The 23,635-nt window shown below is 31.5% G+C and overlaps 1 protein-coding gene across 1 annotated transcript in view; it reads left to right on the top strand.

The window, feature by feature from the left end:
- ninaC (STKc_myosinIII_N_like and MYSc_Myo21 domain-containing protein ninaC) overlaps positions 1–23,635 on the top strand; it is a 171,473-nt gene that overhangs the window by 52,715 nt on the left and 95,123 nt on the right. Inside the window, exons 5-6 of the mRNA XM_043046374.3 lie at positions 5,506–5,582; positions 8,972–9,111. Coding sequence (XP_042902308.2) covers positions 5,506–5,582; positions 8,972–9,111 — 217 coding nt within the window. The remainder of the gene's footprint in view (positions 1–5,505; positions 5,583–8,971; positions 9,112–23,635) is intronic.

Genomic DNA, 23,635 nt, shown 5'->3' with positions numbered 1-23,635 from the left:
CAGTACTAAATAAATACAATTTTTATTTTTATATTGAATCAATTTATTTAAAATGTATTTATTAATATTGATTAGGTTAATAATAATTAAAGTCTATTATATCAACTATATTTATATTAAAAATAACTAAAACTAAGTTATTAATATATTTTCTTTTTTAATATTTAAGTATAGATGGAGCCATTAGAATAAAAATCGTGTGCATGATATCATTTATTTATTATGTAATAATTAACACGTGTATGGTCAGTACCGTTGCCACCCAGAGAAGGTTATAATAACATTAAGAGGGGTAGAAATAATTATTTAATAACTGTCAAAGGTTAAGTGAAAAATATATCGATGAAACTGTAGGATGATATAGTTATCAAATCATTTTCATTTATACACGTGTTCAGAATACAAAAGTTTAACTTATTAACACATATCTAACCAAGCATTCGTGGGTCAGTGGTTATGATATACAACTACTGACCCACGAAGGCTTTTTGATGGCTTGAGTTCGATCCTCAGCCTTAATTATATTTAATAAATAATAATAATAGAACACATTTAAATATTGAAATAGATTTAAAGTTATTTTATTCCCACATAGATGGCACCACTAGAGTAAAGCATGATATCATTCATATGTTATGTAATAAGAGATGACGTCATAACTTCATAATATACAATATCTCCCCAAATAACAAAGTTTCTAAGTGTTGCCATCCTTAAAAACTAATATAAAAAATAATAAATGATGCCACCCTCAAAAAACTAATAAATTAAATAATAAACAGAAACCGAAACTAAAATCGAAACTACAGGCGGGCAGAAATAAGCAACTTCCGGTTTATAGGTGGGCAGAAATAAACAACTTCCGGTTGTATGCGGGCAGAAATAAGCTCCCCTTGACTTTCCGTGATGACGTCAGGAATAGGGACCCCCGCTGTACGCTGTAGTGCCGCCTATACTACTTATATATATATATTGTATATATATATATATATATATATATATATATATATATATATATATATATATATATATATATATATATATATATATATATATATATATATATATATATATATATATATATATATATATATATATATATATATATATATAAGGAAAAAAATGGAAAGCAAAATATATCAATAAAGGATGTGTGAGGAGCACCAAACACTGAAACGAAAGTAGAACTTATGATGAAAAAAATGTAAAAGAAAGAAAAAATGCAAAAGAAAACAAATAAGCAAAATTTTTAAAAAAAATCAAGAAAATACAGAATAAAACTCAACATATAATATATAAAGTGAGACAACATATATTACTGAAGTACAGAAGCTCGTTTGATTTGTTAGTTACCTCGGATTGGCTACAATCAGGATGTGCGCAAGGTAATAATATTTTGCAGGATAATTCAAAATTTATAATTAATAAGGCTGAATTTTAGTTATAAAACGTTAATATTAATTAAAATAAAATTTAAGAATAAAACTTAAGACAAAAAAATTTTATATTGATGATTTTAGAGAAATAATTTACGTTTGATAAAAAGAAAATTAAATGCATCTCTATTAAATATTAGAAGAATTTTAACCATGGACAAGCCCAAATTAGATTTCCACATGGTAAAAATATAAATTTAATTAAAAAAGAAATTTTTATTTGCATATACAATTAACTCGACGATTTCATACATATATTTTAATTTCCTTAGTTGGATATTCATTGTTTTATATCAAATTTTGAAAAAATCCGTCTATTTGTTTTTTCGATAAATAAACATTACTACAGATTCCTCTAATTCTACTCATTTGATTAAAAAAGATATTTAAATAAAAGTTTTTGTAAACTTCATATTTCCATGCAATTAGCTTATTTATATTGAATTTAAAAGCATTTTTTTATTATAAAAATCAGCAGTAATGTTTTTTCTTTTCTTTTTTTAATACTTAAATCCAAAAAATTAAAATTAAGATTGTTGTCTGATTACGAAGCAAGTTTATTTCTTCTGCGTAAATATCATTTAGCAAAATTGCATTGTTTTGAAAATTAAAGATAATTAAATCATCAATAAATCTAAAACGAAATTTTACATTAAGAGTATACTTTTTTCATAATAGGTTAAAAATAAGTTAGCTAAGAGAGATGACTAATTAAATACTTGTGGTACTCCATCAATTTGAACAAAAATATTTTTTCCATAAAGATATTTATTAAAAAGACAAAAATTAATTAGAATTTCCCAATAATCAAAATTACAATCAATGCTATTAGAAAGATCTTGGAAATTAGTAGTCGCAATTGAATTAATTTTATTCTGTTTTATAAAAAAAAAACTTAATATTGTTAATAATTTTGTTTAAATAGTTAGAGAAAATGGTGCCAGGTTTTGCTAGGTAAAAATTAGACCTAAAAGTGATTGTTCTAAATTTAATAGGAATTTTATGAAATTTTGCACTGATTAAGTATGGAAATTGAATATTATTAGTTTTAATTTTTAACCTCTTATGTGAAGCTAAAAAAATTTTAATGATAATATTATTATTTAAATTACGAAGCTTAAAATTTTTACCATTATTTAACTCCTTACTTAAATGTTCAGCATAAAATTTTTTACGGAAGATTGTTTAGTTATTTTTAGATTTGTGTATGGGGGTTATTATAAAAAAAATTTGTAGTTGCTGAGTTGATCGGTCAATTTTGGAATAATTTGTTGAATTGAAACCCGATTCCGTAAATTTTGTTTTGAAACTTCTGGGAGATGTAAATAAATACTTATTACATTCGTGTATGTTTTTATTTTTACGATTTCAATCACATGCTTGCTCTTGAAAAACTTCAAACCTTGAAATTAATTTTTCTCCTTTTTTAAAAAAATCAGCTTTCACGGACATTAACTGTTTTTTCCCCTTCATACATTGTTATTCCATTGAGTTCAAAATAATTTTTCATTAAAAAAATTTAAAGGTTTTTTTTCATAAATCTATTTATCAAACATAAATGAGACTTGAGAGAAAAACCTGTCACCTGTCTTGCATTATTTGCGTTGTTTCAGAGTCTAATAATATACACGACAGTTGATGATATAAGGTTAAGATAAAGGAAAAGCCATTTACCGATTTATGTGTTTACGTAAAAAGGTGAAGGACGTCGTTAGCACGAAGTGTGAGATCATAAAAACTACTGGCAGCTCTTCTTCAAAGGACCTACTCTATTAAGAATCTGTAACCTATCAGAAAACTTTATGTCCTCCCGACCACCTCATTGCCTGGATGTCTTCACGGAAAGCTGTCCGCTGATTGTTGTCTATTGCTGTATTAAACGTCGTGATTTGTATCTCTACAAAAATCTTCCTATTTCATAAAAAAAATATATTTATGGTTTTTGTTTCCATATATATCCATTATTTATTGCATCTTCACTCAATTTAGGAGAAAACGCTAACTTAAGAACTATATAACAAATTCTAGAGAACTTAGAAAATGAAAAAAAAAATATTTTTAAGCTCTTAAAATAAAATTGTATGTTATAGCTTTACCTACTTGGGATCAGAAACTAACATAAATAAGGGTATTTAGTAACAGGTGCGAAAACTGATTGCACTGATAAATGTTTTAAATACTTGAGAAGATATTCAAGATCGGATCAGTAGGGAAACTAAGTTCATGCTTTATAAATGCAAAAAATGCCATGAATGATGAAAAAATTTAACTGTCGGGGCTGAGAGGCCGAACCTTCGAAGCCCGAATGCCAATATTTACAAATTAAAAGTAAGGGAATTGTTCCCAACGGGCAGTTAGAAGCTTGAGAAGAGATCAATGGTTGGCGATTTATCGACAGAAAACATAGCCAAAAATAAAGCCAACACCCCTTACTCAATAATAAATTTGAAAATAATTTGGCGAAAGCGAATCGCCAAAAAAACTGTGAGAATTAGTATAACCCTGAAACTGAAACATTTTTGCGATAAGAAATAAAGAATAAAGAGTTATAAATTGATTTTTGTTTTCGATTTAGTCGCGACAGTGACTTAATGAGTTTTATATTTGTATTGAAATTAAAAATTAGCCGTTAAATTGTTTGTTAAGAAAAGAATGAAATATTTATGATAGCTTTTTATAAAATGTAATGGAAACTAAATAATTGGTTTAATTTAATTAAAATTTGATTTAAAAAATTAATTTAAGAAATTAAAGAAATTTTAAAAGCTAGGAAATATGTAATGCCTATTGTGGCATCACAGTACCTATGCATACTCTTTAGTACATATTCTCTTGAAGTGTGCAGGTATTGGGAAAGCATTTCTTTCTCCTTACTCCTGATTTTGAACATATTAAAGTTTATAATAAAAAACATGCATTTAAATTTCAACTTACATTTACATTCCAAGTGAAGGGAAGGGTGTAATACTGAATAGTTAAGATTCAAAGGAACTAAACTGTCTCATTTAGTCAAGATATTCATTATTATTTAAATACAATGTATCATTCTCGAAAGTTCACAGATGTATTACTTTTTTCATGAATGATTTTTTTTAGAAAATGTCATTCCACTCGGTTTTACCCCACTAGTGGGGTAAGAGCGGGCACACATGTTAACTCTCTATTCGAAATTTAGAAATACCAGATTTTCAGTGAAAAATTAACTGACATTTCTATTTTATATGACAATTTAAGAAAGTTATGTATGTAATTTACATGTGATAGTACTTGAGGGGGGAGGAGAAAGAGAAAAATAGTTTGCTTGGACGGTTTTGGGCTCAATCAAAACTTTTTGCCAAAAATATAGTGTTTATGTTTTTTCAAAAGAAAAAAATGGCAGAGAATTTCATCAATATAAAAACTACAATTTTGTATAAAGGATCTTCAAAAATTCTACAAAATATGACAAAAAACTGCTTTTTGTGTTTTGAGTATGAGACACGCAATAAATTTTGTTCCGGGACTGCAGATATCTTTTTCTTCCGATGCACTGCAGCTTTCTTGGGCCCAACGTAGACGCACATCTAAGGAAGGAGGCACCGAATCAGGTAGTACTTACTTATACTCCATGAGATGTTATCGAAACAAATGCTATTTGTTGGGTATGAATCGTTAGCATGCGCATAATAAGCTTGACTGAAAATAATTTTTATACCTGAAATGTTTAAAAAACAAGTAAAGCTTAAAAACAAGAGAACATTAGAGTTAACATAGTACTAAAACAAACCTATCTACACAGACAAAGTGAATTAATCAACGACAACAAGCCAATATGGCTGTTTTTTTATTTTGTTGAGTGAAATGCAATTCAGAGTTCTTCCGCTAGAAAGCAGAACTAATAGTTTTATAAAAATTGAGACACCCGTTTTCACCCTACTCTCACTTCAATATTTTAACTTACATTTTGAACAAGTATTGAAGACTAGAGTAGCTCATATTTTTACCATTGTCTTGGTATTGTTTATCAATATTATTTATGTTTAATAATTTCTATGAAATAAGCTAAAATCTGGGCTTCCTGTATTTTTAGGTTCGTGTGCACTAGTGAAGGACACAGATGGGAAAACACATTCTTCCCTTGGAGCACCTTACTGGATGGCACCTGAAGTAAATACCAAATAAAATATACCATACAACATGCTTGTATAATATTAAGATAATTTAAATACATCGTTGATGAAAGAATAATAAATAGGCAGCTTTTAAAAAGTTCTTTGAATGAAAAAACTTTATTCGCATGGAGCCTCCATGAGAGGCAACTACAATCTTCCGCTGCGTACTTTGGGGCAGGTCCGTGTTCGCTACCAGATTTTAAGCTTCTGAACACTTTCCAAAGGAATTAGTACTTTTCATGATATGCTGGTGTTTCTTTTTGGTTTGGCCTGAGTACCTTAGTCCCGGAAGTTGGAAGTCTGAACTCTGAGATGTATGCGGGCATTCTGGACAATGCAACTCCACCAAATGCATGGCAATAATTCAGAAAAAGCTGATTCTCTTCCAGAAGTTCTACATCTTCACTCACAGATTGATACACACGCAGCCATGGTCAAAGCCCTCCAGCTGTTATGGAAATTAATTACTATCAAAAACTGGTCTGAAGTCTCACCAGACATTTGTTTCGGGTTCAAACGGAACTAACTAACTTGCCATTAATATGTGCCTCTAGAATCTTCGTATTTGTACCAGATATTTAAGGTAAAATAGTGAGCTAATATTTGGGCTTAAGGAGACTTATAATTTCCTTCGTTGATTTTTGCCGTTCTTTGTTTGGCAATATAACTCATCCCATAGGTTCTCTATGGTCTAGGCTCAGACAGTTCACTCGATTAAATCCTTTTAATCTATTAAACCGATTAATTAAACCTAAACCCATATGAATCTATGGATTGATCTTGCAACATAACAGCCAACGAATTGTAATTTAGGTCCAATTCGTAAAGCTGCTACAACGTAGAAAGCACATTCTCATTCAAATTGGTATCAAATGGAGCTTAAAATGAATTTGGGTCAAAGATCCCAGCTGATATCACGTGAAAAAATCCATAATTTCTGCTTCCATTGATATGCTTGAATGTTCAAATACTTATTGGAACATTTCTGTCGATGGAACTTCTACATGATCTTCATTTATTTCACTTTCTATTTAAAATAATCTATGTGTTTATCTTTCGTATGATAATTCATCTTTTTTAAATTTGGTTGATAATATATCTCATTCATTTTATTTTTAATTTAAATTTTTAAAAACAAGACAAATGCCTGATTCCTTTATTTCAGTGACTACAAAAAATACTAATGATATTTAGCTAAGCTATTTCTTTTTTGTAAAAAAAGTAAACGAAAAAAGTCTATTGTATGATTACAATATACTTTTCAAAAACATACAATTGTATATTTTTGAAAATGAAATTTTAGATAAACTAATAATTTTCTAGTTTTGTTTCCAGATAAAGCTTCAAAAGATTTATTTCCTTAAAATACATCACTGTTAAAATTAAATCAAATTTATTAAATTAGGTTCATAAATTCTGTAGGATTTTGTATGGATAGTTCTTCAAAATGTTTGAAAATGAAATATAATTTTCAGCATAATATAGTCATATTTCAAAAGATTTATATTGTAGGAATGGAGGTTGCCGAATAATATCAAACGAGATTTTTGTATGAGATCAAAGAATCTCAATTCAGTTCTACTTTATTCCTTATTGTATCTTATTTCATGAAATTGTTAAAAAGGATAAAATTTTATCTATTTTAATTTGATAGAGTGAAAAGACGTCGCATTTTAAAAATAAGTGCATCTCGTATTTAAATTGTTATTTGATATTAACAATTTAAAGAAATTTTTCAATGTTATCCTTTTAACTTAAAAAGTTGTATTGCATAAAAATGCTGTAAGAGCTTATTCAAGCTTATTTAAAATTCCTTCAGGCGAAGTTGATTTTATACTGTCAGAATGAATTTTCATTCCAAAACTACGGTAAAAATAACCAGTAGCAGTCTGTTCATCGAATTAAACGTAAAGTTTACGGTTAAGAATGCTTCTTTACTTTGGCGGATTTGGAACCCTTTGAAACTGGTACAGTTAAAAAACCGTGAATACAAAACTATGCGTGAAAGATGGATTTTGTAATTATTTGCGTTTAGTATGATTTGAGCATGGTTTAGAAGAGGATAGAACGCTCATCTTCCAATGAGGTGAACTGGTTTCGAATCCCAGTGATGGCTCATCGATAAAAATTCGGCACCTGGCTGGCACCTACCACAGTGCTGACGTAAAATATCCTCAGTGGTAGTCGGGTCATGGGTTAGAGTCCATTTGCTGTCAGGCAAACCGTGGTAGGTTCTCGTGGTTTTCCTCTCCATGTTACAGAAATGCAGGTTAGTTCCATCAAAAAGTCGTCCACAAAGGCAAAAATGCGCGACTTTTTGCGAAAAAATATGTTTTCTTCATATTTTAAAATGTCAGATGAAGATATGAAAAAAAGTACTTTGGGAAGTTATCCTATACTGATTTGCAAGGGCCGAGATAACCTGGTTTGTAGGGCACTAGACCCATGTCCTACAGGTCATGGGTTCGATCCCCGCCTGCCGAAGACTCCCCATGTAGTAAATGGTGATTAATGCACGTTAAATCTGTCGAGTTACAAATTCCTCCATGTTCCCATAACAAATCATACCTCTGGGGGTACTGATCGAGGAGTTTCCTTTTCTTCTAGTTTGGTTCAAAATTACAAGGCTACAGAGTTGAACATTAGGAGTCGTAAACCCTAAAATTGGGTCAGCTGTTCAGCAATGGTTATAAATATAAATATAAAAAAATACAACATGGTTTCAAAAACCTTAAAAATGAATCTTAATGGTATATTGGAGTTAGATTATGTTAGGCTTTTAGTCACGTAATGAACATCGGAGTTAAGTTGTAGTTGAGTTATGTTTTGTCAAGCTTGACTGACCACAGTGCTAACGTAGAATATCCTCAGTGATAGGCGGATCACGGGTTATAGTCTTCCTGCCGTCCAGCTAACCGAGGGAGGTTTTCGAGATTTTCCTTTCCATGTAACGCAAATACGGGTTAGTTCCATCAAAAAGTCCTCCTCGAAGGAAAATTTCTCCCAATACCTAATCCAGGAGTCCCCTCGTCTTCTGGATTGGATTTAAAATTACAAGGCTACGGAGTTGAATATTAGTAGTCCTAAACCCAAAATTGGGTCGGCTGTTCAACGACGGTTATAAAATAAGAACTATATCATTAAATTTTTCGTAAGCGAGTAGGACATAAAATGTTTGCTCTTAGTTCCTATACCCTACAGCGCCGGGGGAAAAAATCTTCTGAACACACAGTGAATATTTCATGATGATATGAAAAGATGTAATGATCACATAAAGCGATAATTTTAGCATGTCGAGGGATTTTAATAACAATAAGAACGATTGATAACTGTGATCATATTAAGCGGTGTTTGTTATTATGTAATGTTCTTGTTGTTCTGCAGGTCATAGCTTGTGAGCAGATGAGGCCTTACACGAAGTCCTGCGATGTTTGGTCGTTGGGCATCACAGCCATTGAGCTTGCTGAAACAGTTCCTCCTTATTCTGAGATTCATCCCGTCAGGGCAATGTTTCAAATAGCCAGGTGAGTTCTTTTATTTTCTTCCACCGCTCTTTAGCAGTGATGTAAACTTTTTTTTTAATTTTCTGACACTATTTTTATTCAATATTCACCAAGAAAATTTACCATCATATACTACACTCGAGGCAAACTTAACCTTTAAGCATTGTTTATACTACAATACGTGATTTACTGCTTCTAAGCATGAGTCGGTGTCAAAAATGCTCATTTATCTCTATTTGACATTCCATTTTAACTTCCTGAATAATTCAATTAATTAACTTGAACAAGAAGGGAAACAGAAATTCCAGTAGAACAAAGCATCCTTTTCCGAATAATTTAAACAGTATGCCAAAAACATTATGAAATGCAATATGTTAAAATTCTGATTCTGAATTCTCCAATGCTCTAAATTCTCTAATTCTCTAAATTCTCTAATTCCCAACATTCTTTTTTAAAAGTTCTCTAAATTCTAGTTTCTAAATTCTAGTTTCTAAATTCTCTTGTAAAACTGCTCTATCACCATAAAAACATTAAGGAAACAAAAATCCCAAAATTAACCAAAAATATAGGATGAATTTTTAACAATCACTTTAATAATAAACATCCTTAAATAATAAACTTATTTCAGACGATTTGAAACCTTTCTTTTTTCATTGACTCTAAAAGTAATACGCATTCCTTTTTGACGTAATTTATTACCAGGATTTTAGTTATATATTAAGGACGGTCTTTGCACAACACTTTGCACATTGTGGTTGAATTTAAGAGGCAGCAGGAGAAAAAAATAGTTTGACAAGTTTAAATTATTTCACAACATCCTGTTGTGAAACGTCTGTACTTTAAATAAGAAATAAACTAAATCGCAAAATATATTTCAAAATAGGCCAATTTTGCGACTCAGAATCCCTTATATGTTGGATGACATATTGTAACCTATCGCATCCGGCGACTATAAATTCATGCGTGACAGTGTTATACCGGTTGTCTTTAAGCGAGAGAAAGCACGTTACAAAAGATATAAATTAATTGTTGCCTGGGGAATGATTCAAAATAGGAAGTTTCGAACCTTGCCGATGGACGGATTAGTGATTAATTTTTATTTTGCGGTGTCATGGCGCGACAAATACCGGAGACACTTGGCGCTACCGACGCAAGACAAATGGGACCACGGGGAATATCAAATGCTTCCAACATCAGGAAGGGACAGGAAGCTCGAGGAAGTGATGAAGTCGTAAGAATTGATGCAGGAATATGACTGATTGTTTACCCGCCGCCAAAGTCTCTGGGGAAAATAAAATTAAGCGAGCCAAAACTCTTTTTTTCCCAGATGTGGGAAGAAATTTGAAGCAAAATACTCCCACCTTGCTACGCAGAGTGTGATTTATTAATCTGAAACAAAATAATGTTCCATTTATCTTCGAAAATAGTGTGCTTCTTCGAGTAATGAGTTGTAATCGGACACTCCTCAATCGGAGAATTAAAGTATTTGCAATTGCGAATTTGATGACAAAATTATTTCGACTATTTGTAATTAGTTGGAAGAAATGTCCATTTACGACAATTCTTAGTTTCATGGAATGATGTCGATACTATGATATTTATGTTATTAAGATAATAATATAAATAAATTATCGACGATCTTTTTATGTGTCTTTAAATAATTTATAAAATCTTATTAAAAATCTTTTAATAAAATAGAAAAATTTGTCGCAGTAAAACAAATTTTTACTTCGGCAAATCAGTGTGCGCTAAATTTTGCAATTTTTTTCCTGCATATAAATGTATGACTTGATTTTTTTTCTTAATTTTATCATACGTGATAGCAATCTATGATATTAAGTGTTATGTAACACCTCTATAACTATTTAAAGAAATCTACAAGAATGAATAATAAATAAATAAATAGGCTTATAATATATTTATATGGTGGCTGGGCGCTTCGCGCTCCCGTGCCACAGGTCCTGGGTTCGATCCTCAGGCCGGGCAAGATTGACTCAGCCCTTCATCCCTTCAGTGGGTTGATAAATGAGTACCAAGCATGCTTGCGAATTAAACACTGGGGATTCCGCGTTCGGTTGACCACCTGACCGGAACCTCTGCTCCTGCACCCAAGAGCCCAAGGTCAAGAAAACTGAGATGGGCACAGTAGGCCATGGCCCTCTATGGGCTATCGCGCCACTGAGTTTAGCTTAGAATATATTTATATTGCATAAATAGTCTTGTATGCGTGTTATTTTTGTAGAAGATTTTCTTAGTTCAGAAAGGAAAAGCTGAAGTGTTCTGAAAAAGTTTTTGCACAAACAAATGTATTACAAATGATTTCAAAACTATAATCGGGAAGTGTCAAGATCTGATTAATGTATACAGATTGTTTTAAAAAATACGTTGCTAAAATTCAAGGGCAGAGCAGATGAACGATAGCCATTTTGGTCACAAACGCCCTCCGATGTCGTTATAGATATTGCAAATCGTACATAAAGAACTAGGACTATAAATAAAAATTACTTCATTTGTCTCATTTCAATTTTACTGTGTTTCTGCATTTATAACACACTTATGAACAGTACTGCAAAACAAGAGATGCTCAGGGTATAACAGGCAATTTCGATGTTGCGTTACAGGAAACGCATTGCATCGAAGTAATGGCTCACTTTCACAAACAGGCCAAATATATCGCGAACGCATCCTGCTGCCACAATGGTCTGGCGCACACTTTGATCATTTTTTGTAATTATATTTTCTTATAACTGACAATGAACAGCTGAGCCAATTTTGAATTCACGTCTACCAATGTTGAACTGTATAGCCTTGTAATTTTGAACCCAATCCAGAATACAAGGGAACTCATGGATCAAGTATTGGAAGTAATTGGCCTTTGTGAAGGACTTTTTGGTGGAACTAACACGCATTTGCGTTACATGGAGAAGAAAACCACTAAACCTCCCACAGTTAGCCTGACAGCAAGGGAACTCTAACTCATGTTCCACTGAGGATATTGTAATTGTGGCAAGCAGGATGTGAATTCGTATCGACCAGGGATTCGAACTCGGTTCACCTGATTGGGAAGCGAGTGCTCTAGCCTCCTCTGAGCCACTACGCCTCTTTTAGTGTTATTAATCATTGTAACATTGTAACATATATATATATATATATATATATATATATATATATATATATATATATATATATATATATATATATATATATATATATATATATATATATATATATATATATATATATATATATATATATTTTGTCCACTTAGCCTTTGCCCCCCTCACTTTTTTGTCAATGCTAGAGTTCTTTTCACCAAACTTCGTTAAAGAGTTACGATATACAAATAACATTATATGATTGGTCAAGAGCTAACATTCATCAGAATAAAGCGAAACGTACTATTAGACTTCACATGAAGTAATGGACAAGTTATTTTTCTCTGGCTCAAAACAAATTATTTTTTTTCTAATCTCAAAATTATAGTTATGCATATCTTTACACTATAGTTATCTATGCATACAATAAAATAAAGAGTTTGTGTGTGTTTTTGTGTCTGTATAACTGACTGAGGGTAAATTGTAAGCACTCAAAATACGACATTCGACATGAAATTGAATGATTACATTTGAAAACAAATTACGAAGCCCTATTTTCAATTTTTAATTATATTTTTATATCAGAGACATTTAAAAAGTAGAATTTTCTCATTGGTTTAGCGGAAGCCATTGTTTTAAATTATTTATTATATTAATTATTATTTTTATAATTAAGCAGTTTAATAAACATCATCAACAATATTAACAATATATGAACTTTGGTGTAATTATATGTCTTTCGGAGGGAAAAAGAAACACGAAACGTAATGCAGTAAAATATTGGTACCATACAGAAAATTGTTGCAAATCAGCCTACAGAACTTTGAAGCTGATTATTCACCAATTTTAATTAATGATACTGATTTTTCATCGCTTTGATTTATTTGTTGTTTTAAATTGTTGTTTTTATTTTTCTTAGAATAAATTTGGAGTATCATATTTTAAGTATTTCTTCCCTATGTCTATTAATCTTGTAGAATTGTTTTCTTTTATGACTGAATTATTCAGTTTTTTTGTAGAAAGGCAAACTAGTTTTTTACTTTGGTGTTCAATAACAATTCCATTAAATTTTTTTATGATTTATTGATGCATTATTGAATAGAAAAGTACCCTTTGTATTTTTGAGTGTGAATTGAACATAAAAATCTGGATTGGAAGGCTAAGTATCTTATGAAATGAGCTGTTACCCGCGGCTTTGCCCTCACAGATGTATTACTTAGATTTCAATTTTAACTATATTCAAGCATATCTACAGTATTGTCGAAATTCTCTACAGATTGAATTTTAAAGATAATTTAAAATTCACATATACACTAGTTGGAAATCCATTGCTTCTTAACAAATTTTAAAAAAGTTTGTTTATTTGTTTTCTAGCCAAATAAATATTACTACAAATTATTTTAATTTTATTTATTTGATTAAAACTAGCATTTAAATAAATATTTTTAGAAACATTAGCATTCCATGTAATTAGTTTATTTTTATGTATTAAACTTAAAATTATTCATTTCATCGTTTATTTCTACGATGCATATAAATTCTTCTCTTTTTTTAATACTTATATCCAAAAAATTAAAACTAATACCATCGTCATGATTATGAAGCGAGATTAATTCCTCAGGGTAAATATTATTTTACGAAATTGCAGAATTTGGAAAATTGAAGATAATTAAATCATAAATAAATCTAAAAACAAATTTAGTATTTAGAGTATAATTCTTTTTTTTTAAAAGTGTAAAAATAAGTTAGCCATAAGTGAGGAAAAATTAGATCCTTGTGGCACTCCATCTATTTTGATAAAAAATGCTTTCCATTATAAAGATAATTATTATAAAGACATATATTAATTACAGTTTCCCAATAATCAAAATCGCAATTAAGGATATTTTTATAATCATGGTAATAATTCAAAGGAACATTTCTTAGTTTGGAATGGGGAATACTACTATAGAGAACAAACCAAATGTCGCAAGAGATTTAAATTTATTTTGTAAAAAAAAATATTAAAAAATATTGTTTAATTATTGTTTAATATTAAAAAATTATTGTTTATTGTTTAATATTAAAATATTGTTTAATATTAAAAAATATTGTTAATTTATTGGTGATAATTCGTGAAAACCTTCTTTAAAAATATTGTTAGTAATTTTATTTGAGAAGCTAGAGAAAATAATACCAGATTAAATTAAACAAACATTAGAGGTAGAAGAGATTGTTCTAAATTTGATAGCAATTTTGCGAATTTTTGGAGTGATAACTATGTATGGAAATTTTACATTATTAATTTTAATTTTTAGCCTCTTATAAAAATCTAAAAAAATTTGATGACAATATTATTATTCAAATTACTAAGCTTGCAATTTTTATTATTTATTAATTCCTTATTTGAAAGCTTAATTTTTCTACGGAAGATTGTATAAATATTATATATATTAGCTTTATCTACGGACGTAATTACAAAATTCTTTTGTTGTTGCATAATTGCTAGATCGGTTTTAAAATAAATTTTTGACCAGTTACAACCATTTAAAGTTCTTTTATAGTTAAGTTTTTAAAATTTTTTAAAGTTATAATAAACCTTTTATAGTTTTTAAAGTTATAATAAACCTTTTATAGTTTTTAAAGTTATAATAAACCGTCCATTTCTATTCTGTTTACATACACAAAGGAAAAGTGAATCGATTAGAGAGCTTTAGACAAAAATTACTTAGATCATTAGGAAGGCGTTTTAGAATTATATTAATTGATCTGTGGTAAATGCATGTAAATTTTAACATTAAATTTCTTAGTTCTAAACTTTCTATCATATGTAAATTACCAGTAATAATATATTTATGATGCCTATTAACAAATTCGAAATATTTATCTTCTTCACAGTGACATTCCTAATCGAACATATTTATTTTTTTAATTATTACTATTACCAGTTCAATTCATAATAGTAAACATAGAAGCTACAGTCAAAGTCAAAAGAATTCTGTATAGAACTTCCTTTCCAGTTCTAGGTTGAAAAGAATCATTGATTTGATAAAATGAGAACATGAGAAGATGCAAGTAATTTTGAAATCGTACAATCACCAAAGCAAACTTTTATGGTAAAGTCCGGGCTTTCTCAAAGGAATCAGAACAAATTTTTGAAATAACTGCGTGTAAGTGCATTTGTCAAGATCATTGCAACTCTAAGAAAGTAAAGTGAGTTTATATAAATGAGCAAAAGTTTTTCATTACTAACAATCTCTAATATAATCGGGTGTAGGCTCTATTAATTTGCAAGTCTGTTAACAGTTCATTAGAAAGATAGATAGATAAAAATTGAATCTAGGTTTAAGTGAAGCCTAAGTTTCCAAACTTAAAAAAAGACAAGCTAAATCTAAACATTTTAGTTATGAAAGAAGGCAAATAAGTACATTCTGAAAACTACGAATTCGGTGTCAATGAATTATCTGAAGTCTCTGGCTCTTCACCACCTCCCAGGGCCGGATTAACCTGTAGGCACACTAGGCACGTGCCTAGGGCCTACGAAATTCAGGGGCCTACGAAAAACTTGGGAGGAAAAAATTTGTTGACAAAAATAATTTAGCTTTAAAAACAACAAGTGTATTTTGCACAAAATTATGAAGATACAAATAAAAATATAATATTTTACGATAATAAATTATTTTGCAGAGTCTTATGATCTAATATATTACTTTTTTGCGATTTTTGGATTCAACGAAATCTTGTATTATGCTGTTGAATTCCAAACTAGGCAAAATGTCGGATTCAATAGACATAAGTGCGAGCGATGCCAAACGATCTTGATTCATTGTTGAAAGCAAATAATTTTTTATCAATTTTAATCTGGAGAAAGATCTTTCTCCTTCTGCATTTGATCCAAGAATCGACTAATATATTCTTAATGCAATGTGAACGTTAGGAAAAGAATTCACAAGTTTATCTTTAATTTGAGCCTTCAAGATTTCTTATGCAGATTTATGTTCATACAAATTTGAAAATAGTAAAAATTCATCTACAAAGTTTTTCTCTAAATCGGATGAGTAAATTTTCACCAAAATTTTGCGCTTTTAATTTAATCTCAGATTCTGACAAATTTTTGTGAACAAGAAAGCCGAAATTATCGTACAAATCACTGTGAGCTTTACGCCTTTTAGTCATTTCTGAAATTAATACATCTAAAATGGCGTAATACGTTTCCATACGAAGAAAATTTTAGCATATATTTAGAAAAGAGGGGAGGAGTGGTGGGAGGAGGGGAGGGCCCGTAAACGGCTGTGCCTAGGACCTACGAAAGGTATAATCCGGCTCTGCCACCTCCAACCTCCGTCACACCCCAAACCAGAATTAAACTTAGGAGAACATTTGCTAGAACATGTGGATGATATGAAATTCCAGATGAACCTGGTGCTGGAGAGAAAAAGAAGCACAGAAAACTGGAACAAAATCTGCAGAATAGAGTAGCAGAATAGGAAATCGAACCTCAAGATATTTGCTTTAATAGAAGCAGGAGTGCTTTATGTACACTACTGGCCATTAAAATTGCTACACCAGGAAGGAATGCAAATAACAGAATGATATTTATTGGGCTGATGCATTATAGTTGGAAGAAGAAGTGATTAAAGTTTCGGGATATTTGGATGTATAGATCCTGATGAATCAGTACTCAGAGCAGCCTCCCCTGGCAGCAATAACAGCAATTATTCTCCTGGGCGTCGAATCGAACAGAGATTAAATAGCATGAACAGATGCAGAATTCCATGCAGTTTCAACATTATGCCACAATTCATCGACCGTAGTGACTGACGAGTGGTGGCGTGCAGTCGTTCGACAATCATTGGCCAGTCGTTTTCAATTGGTGAGAAAGTGACATCTTTGACGCGAACATGTTCTGTGTCAAGGAAGGTCAGGACTGAGCGGGCAACATGAGGTCGTGCATTGTCCTGCTGAAACGTAGCGTTATGAAGGTCTTGAAGATACGGCAGAGCAACTGACCTTAGCACATCAGAAATGTAAAGGCTGCAGTTCAAAGCGCCGACAATGCGAACAAGAGGTGATAGAGACGTGTATCCAATGGCACCCCATACCATTACTCCAGGTGATGGGCCAGTATGGCGACGTCGAATGCAAGCTGCCAATGGGAGTTCTCCCCGATGTCGCCTTCCTGTGTCCAGGTTCGTCGTTGATCACATCACTGGCGGTGCTCCTGCCTGTGATGCAGCGCCAAGAGTAGTCGAAGGGATGGTCGTCGTGCTGACAGTCCCAGCTGCTGCAAACGTCGTCTAATGGCACGCGCAGACACTTGTTGTCTTGCAAATGACCCCATTTGTTGACTCAGGGTTCGTGACGTATCTGTACGATCCTTTGAGACCATGTGGAAAACATGTCAGTCTTCTCGGCTGTTAGTGATGGGGGCTGCTGAGATCCTGCACGGCGTTCCATATGACCGTAATGAACCCATCGATTCCATATTCTGCTAACAGTCATGAGATCTCGGCAGCAATACTTCGGTATGATAAACCGCAATCCCGGTAGGCCACGATTCGACCTCGATCAAACACAGACACGTGCTGGTAGGCATTTCTCCTTCTTACACGAGGCATAACAAAAACTGTTTTACCTAAGAGCAACACTCAAATTCAATTTCTGTATGAGAAACTTGCTGTCAAATATCTTCTTTTATGCACGGTAGAGGCGGTAGGTTCCCCTACCTCCACCTTCTTTGCATGAATGCACTAAAAAGCTAATCATTTGCATACCACAACATGGTATCCGTCCGGCAAATTTCACGTTCGTGGTGCGTCGCTTTCCTGGTGCAGCAATTTTAATGGCCAGTATGATGGAGCTTTAATGGAGATGGCAAAATATGGTCTTTCCCATCTACATCTAAAATAGAATATTGTGTACACTTATTATTCAAGAATTAGATCTATGTAACTTGGACTCATCTTTCATGAAACTCCTTCAGTGTCAGGTATAAAGAAATCTATTTTGAATTTACGAAATAGCGAAGCAAGTGATTCTTCTCAACTTATTGCAATTGTTTACAAAGGAACTAAGGTAATTATATAAAATTAGGCATTATTTATACGCTTAAAAGGATTTCGAACTATATCTGCAATGGGTGATAGACGAGTTTCACTCAAATCAGCTATCGCTAAGGCATATTATGAATTACCTGGATGGTGGTTATACAGAGAGGTCTCAATTTCCGAATTCCTCAATTTTCTGAACCAATGGGTAAAAGTTTGATCAACTGCGAACTCCTTTCACTAGTAACTTTCAACGAATTGAAGAAAATTTTTTAGAAATGGAGAGCATGTCATTTCTGATCGCAATCCAGGTATAAAAAAATTAAATTAATATAAGTTAAACAGTTCTGGTAAATATCCACCGAATTCGATGTCATTAAGCATAAGGAAACTTTCGAATGCAAGATAACTCATTATGCTAAAAGAAATCCTTTGAGTTAACAGAGAGTGAGAGAGAGAGAGATTATTGCACTGAATCGTCCACCTTTGTTGTTTCTGGTACCTTGAATCATAGAATCGAAAAATATTTATCGAAAAAGTAGTAGCATATTTCTGCTGATAGAATATTATTCCTCCAATTGCAATTATTGAAAAAAACTATAGTTATCCTTGGTTGACAGGATAGTTAAAATTTTCAATGAAAATATGCATTCTGTTCACTTTAAAACTTTCCACCAGAATAACTTTTTAATTAATAAAATTTTTGAAAATCTTCGAAATAGGTCAATTTTGTTTAGAAGGGAGATATTTAAAAACCCACTCTAATCAGTTAAGAAATTTTCCCTCTGTTCCAAAAAAAACACTATTGGCTGTCTGAGAAATTATATATTTCCTGTTTAGTGGTCGATGTGACATAAAAGATTGTTGATCTCTGAACCAGGTCTTATAACCAATATCAAATTCTAATCACGAATCAATAAAAAATTGTTTGTGAAATTTGACAAAATCACTTCTCGTGTAATTTTTGGTACATTCTTTAAGAATTGCTCAATTAAAAATATGTTTATTTAATTTATGTGCCAAATCCTTAACAATTTTCATTCAACAAATAATTTTATTGCAATAGCCTAAGAATAAATCCAACTTGCAGTTAAATTGTAAATAATCCTTACACATTTGTTTCAATAAACGTAACAGAGCTATTTTTTCTCTTTTTCACTTTAACTTAGATTTAAAAAATAAAAAAAGGTCGAAAACAATTGTAGGGGTTCTAAAACTTTTACAGTCTTATATATGTGATGTTTGTAGGCATCCGATATCGGCAAAGGAATTTAGGCAGGAAATGTTTCATGTATTTTGTTCTGAAAAGTCAGCAGTCGAAATTCTAATTTCCAGCTTTGCCTCTTTTTATTTTTTTTACACTTGTTCCTAGTATTTTCTATTCTGAAACTGGTTACGTGTTGCTCGCTGACAAACAAAACTTTCAGATGAAACCCCTAAAGAGCGAATTATTGGAAAAGCAATTTTCGAACTTTAGCGTATTGAACACGTTTCAGACATTGAGAAGGTCACAAACTACTCGGACAGCTGACGAAGATGTTCGTAGCAAAATGGAAAGAAAAAAAACTGTTCCACCCCTAAAGCGAAGACTAATCTTGCACCAGTTCGACATACTTTATTGATTTTTAGACAACTTCGAATGTAGAATACCAGAATACGACGATAGATTAAAAAAAATAAAAGAACTTCTTTTCAGCTAAAGATGTCATGTTCGAACAGAATAAGTTATTAACCCTGTTTTGAAGATTCGAATAAAGGAATCCAAGTAGCGATTCGGAAAAAAAAATAATAAAAGAGAATGTTTACTCGTCCGGACGATGTTTTTGAGGCTTAGAGGGAAGGATCGATTTTGATGAATTTGCTGACTTTGGAATAGATGAAAAAACTTTTCTCAAAAATTGCAAAGCGAGAAAATTGGATGAATATTGCTGCGGGATATTTCGAACACTTTCTTGAAATCATTTTGTCAATTAGAAATGAAGAATTTCAGTTCCGATAATAAAAAAAAAAACGTTACGCTATTTTATTATTTAACTCTTAGAAGTAGATTATTATTTGGTATCCCAACGGTGTTTCAAAGTTAAACAAAAAAAAATATGCATAAGAAAATTCGTATATTTATTCAAGTGCTTTTAATTTTTCTATGCAAAATATATCAATCTTTAGGTTTTCGGCAACTACGTATTATTCTGTATTAAATATGTTTTTTTTTCTTCATGCTAACTTAAATAAAACGAAACTATTTTGTACGGAAAAAAGGAAAATTTTAAAAAACATTATTGTACGGTGTGTGCAAGAAGAGATCTAAAGAAAAAAATAAAATTCCCTTAAGTCTGTAATTTCCTATACTTCATATACAGAAAAAATACTTATTTCACGAACTCAGTAAGAACTCAGTACTGAAGTTAACTTTCCATGGTTATGGAACTAAAAAGCTGTTCACAGTAAAAAATTTGTCTCCTCCCTAAATCCAGGAAATTTTAATTCGTTTTTAATTTTTTTCATTTTACTTTATATTATACACATTACTTTATGACCCCCCTCCATCTACAACAATGGACTCGCCCAGGTTTTCATGGTTTCTCGCCCAGGAACAATGTTCTCATGGGGCACATTGGGACCCATAATCCTCATAGAATAATCCCTGACGTCTGTAAGCTACTTGAACATAGTTACAGACCAGGTTCACCCATTCATGGCAACAGTTTTTCCTGCCGGGGATGGTGTTTACCAACAGGATAATGCACCATGTCATATGGGTCGAATCGTTGAGGAACATTCCAGTGACTTTCAAGTCATGTCTTGGCCCCCAAATTCACCTGACCTTAATCCAATAGAGCATTTGTGGTCCTACTTGCAAAACCAAATTCGTGCTGCCACGCTACCCCCTCGCAATGTGAGGGAATTGCAGGACCAGTTGGTGAGTGCTTGGTACCAGATACCTCAGACTACCTATCAGCACCTTGTGGAATCAATGCCACGGCGGGTGCTAGCAGTTTTGAGGGCTAAAGGTGGTCCTACATGTTATTAGCAGGGTGGTTATAGTGTAATAACTCTTCGGTGTATATCTTATTTTTTCTTACATTTCATTTATAAAAAAGTTCATACATTTCATAAATAAAAAAGTTTCTGAAATAAATTACTTTATATTTTAGAAAAGTATAGTGTATTTCTGGAGCGTGATTTTGTGCATCCGTTCGTGGCGTATATTTGAGCAAACAAAATTATGGCAAAAAACTATGATCTTCCTATGTCGTCAGGAACTTTGTTACTGTCACCGGCCATTAAGGCAGAGGGGATGCTATTGTCCTTGTTTTCTAGGGGCGCCATCTATGCCCAAGAAAACTTCTGTCACACGTATACGTCATACCCGTTTATAGGGCAGACCCGTTCATAAATCCATTAACTCATGCCCAGATCGTAATTTTGACCTAAACCAGAGAACGATCTATCTCCAATTCAGTACCCCAAGAGGCATGATTTCTTATAGAAACATGGCGGACTTTGTGACTCGACAGATTTAAGGTGCACCAGTCACCATTTACTACACGGGGAGTCTTCGGCCGGCTGAATTCAAACTCCCTTTCTCACAAATGTGAGTCCAGCTCCCTGCCAATCAGGCTACCCCGGTCAACTTTATCAGTAAACATTCATTGTAGTTTCTTTAATATTATTGTCTAATTAAACTAACATTTTAACTTTCCACAGAAGTTTTTCTTTGAATTGCACTTGTTTTTATTCCTTAAAAAATAAAAAAAGTATATTTTTAAGTATAATTTCTTTAATTTAGTGTTAATTTGTATTTAATTATTATCTATTGTTTAACATATTCTTTAAAAATCAAAAAAAATTTCGATAGGGAAAATACATAGAAATTTTGAAATTGCACACTCAAATGTAATTTTAGAAAATGGCGCTACATTTTGCATTGCTGTAAAGTACCACTGCTTCTAAATAAGCGTCATGATTCCTATCTTATTTTTTTTTTCCGTTGCGTTATTGATAAATACTTACTTCAAAATATAGGATCTCCTTGTTGTACTTATATGGTAGGATACGTTTGTTACCTGCTTTACTTATTAAAATAAGAATTGAAAAAAACTGACGAAATTAACACTTGACCTTCTTATAAAAAAATTCCATATTTTTATTTTGTTTAAGTCTTGAATAAATATGTGATTCTTTAATCTATTACTGTAAAAATAACAGTTAACCTTTTTATATAAATGCATATGAGTACAATCCAAAAAACATAGATACTCATTTTGTAACTTCTAACACGTTTACAAAGAAATTCAAATCTATTAGAAGCTATTTTGCCTATCCAAAAGTTATTTTAAGTTTGTTTTTTAGAAAGCTCTGTCTTCACAAGAAATAACACTTTTTTGCAAATAATATACTATTTTCATAACTGTTGATGGTTTGTAATAGATATTCATAACTGTCTGATCACCTTAAGCCTGTATTTTACAAGCGCTCTCTTTACTAATTCAAGAAATGTAGCAAAACGTTAATATAAGAAAAAGATAAAATTTCGCGAAAATGAAAAGCGTTTGTGAGCTAAGTTTTAAATGTTTAAAATATTGTTCCAACATTATTTGGGCTCGTAAAAATGCGCAAAAATTAAGAATTATTTTTATATTGATAATTTTTATCGAGGTGGATAAACCTCTCCAAATTGGAGATTACTAAAAAAATTAGTGACTTTTAAAATATTTAATTTATTTTATTCTAAAGCCCATCAGATAATTCTTTAAGTCGAGATGGTATAAATAAGATAAAATTATAGTTTTACCCCAAGAATAAACACTTAAACTGAGGAATTTTTATATTTCATGGCGAAACAGCTTTGAAAAATACTGTTAAAATTGACTGTGTCCTTTTTTATTCGTTGATTATTGTGATGAAACTCCTAATAATGAATCTCTCTGTTATGGAGGACTGTTTTCTCCATATTCTTTAATTGCATTTTTAACTGAAAAACTAGAAAAGTCATTCGGCTTCTCTGTTACATGTTTCTGGTAACGGACTCTCTTTGGAAATCATATAAACTTTATCATTTATCTATTTTTATGAATAAGCAAAATAAATCTGTAACTATTTTCAGGAAAGCAACAAATAAATATATTGTATCTCAAAAAACCTGCAGAAAAAAATACCTCAAATGCAGAATAGTGATGAAGTAGTGTTTTTCATTAATATATATCTTACTTTAAGATGACGTATGGATTGCTATGATAAAACTAAGTTGTAACTCTAACCTGGAGCTGGAGTTGTTCACCCTGATCCCACCCTTCTCCTATTAACACAATTTGAAATGCATGTTTAAGAAAAGAGGCACAACTCAAAGTGCACGTTTAAGAAAATAGGCATAGCTCAAAATACACGTTTAAGAAAACAGGCATCTGTCGAAATGCTTGTTTA

This window comes from Parasteatoda tepidariorum, chromosome 3 (assembly GCF_982258835.1).
Source record: "Parasteatoda tepidariorum strain Cologne lab strain chromosome 3, Ptep-v5.0, whole genome shotgun sequence".
Lineage (NCBI taxonomy): Eukaryota > Metazoa > Arthropoda > Arachnida > Araneae > Theridiidae > Parasteatoda > Parasteatoda tepidariorum.
Note: the sequence above shows the minus strand (reverse complement) of the source record. Positions and strands in the feature narration are given on the sequence as shown.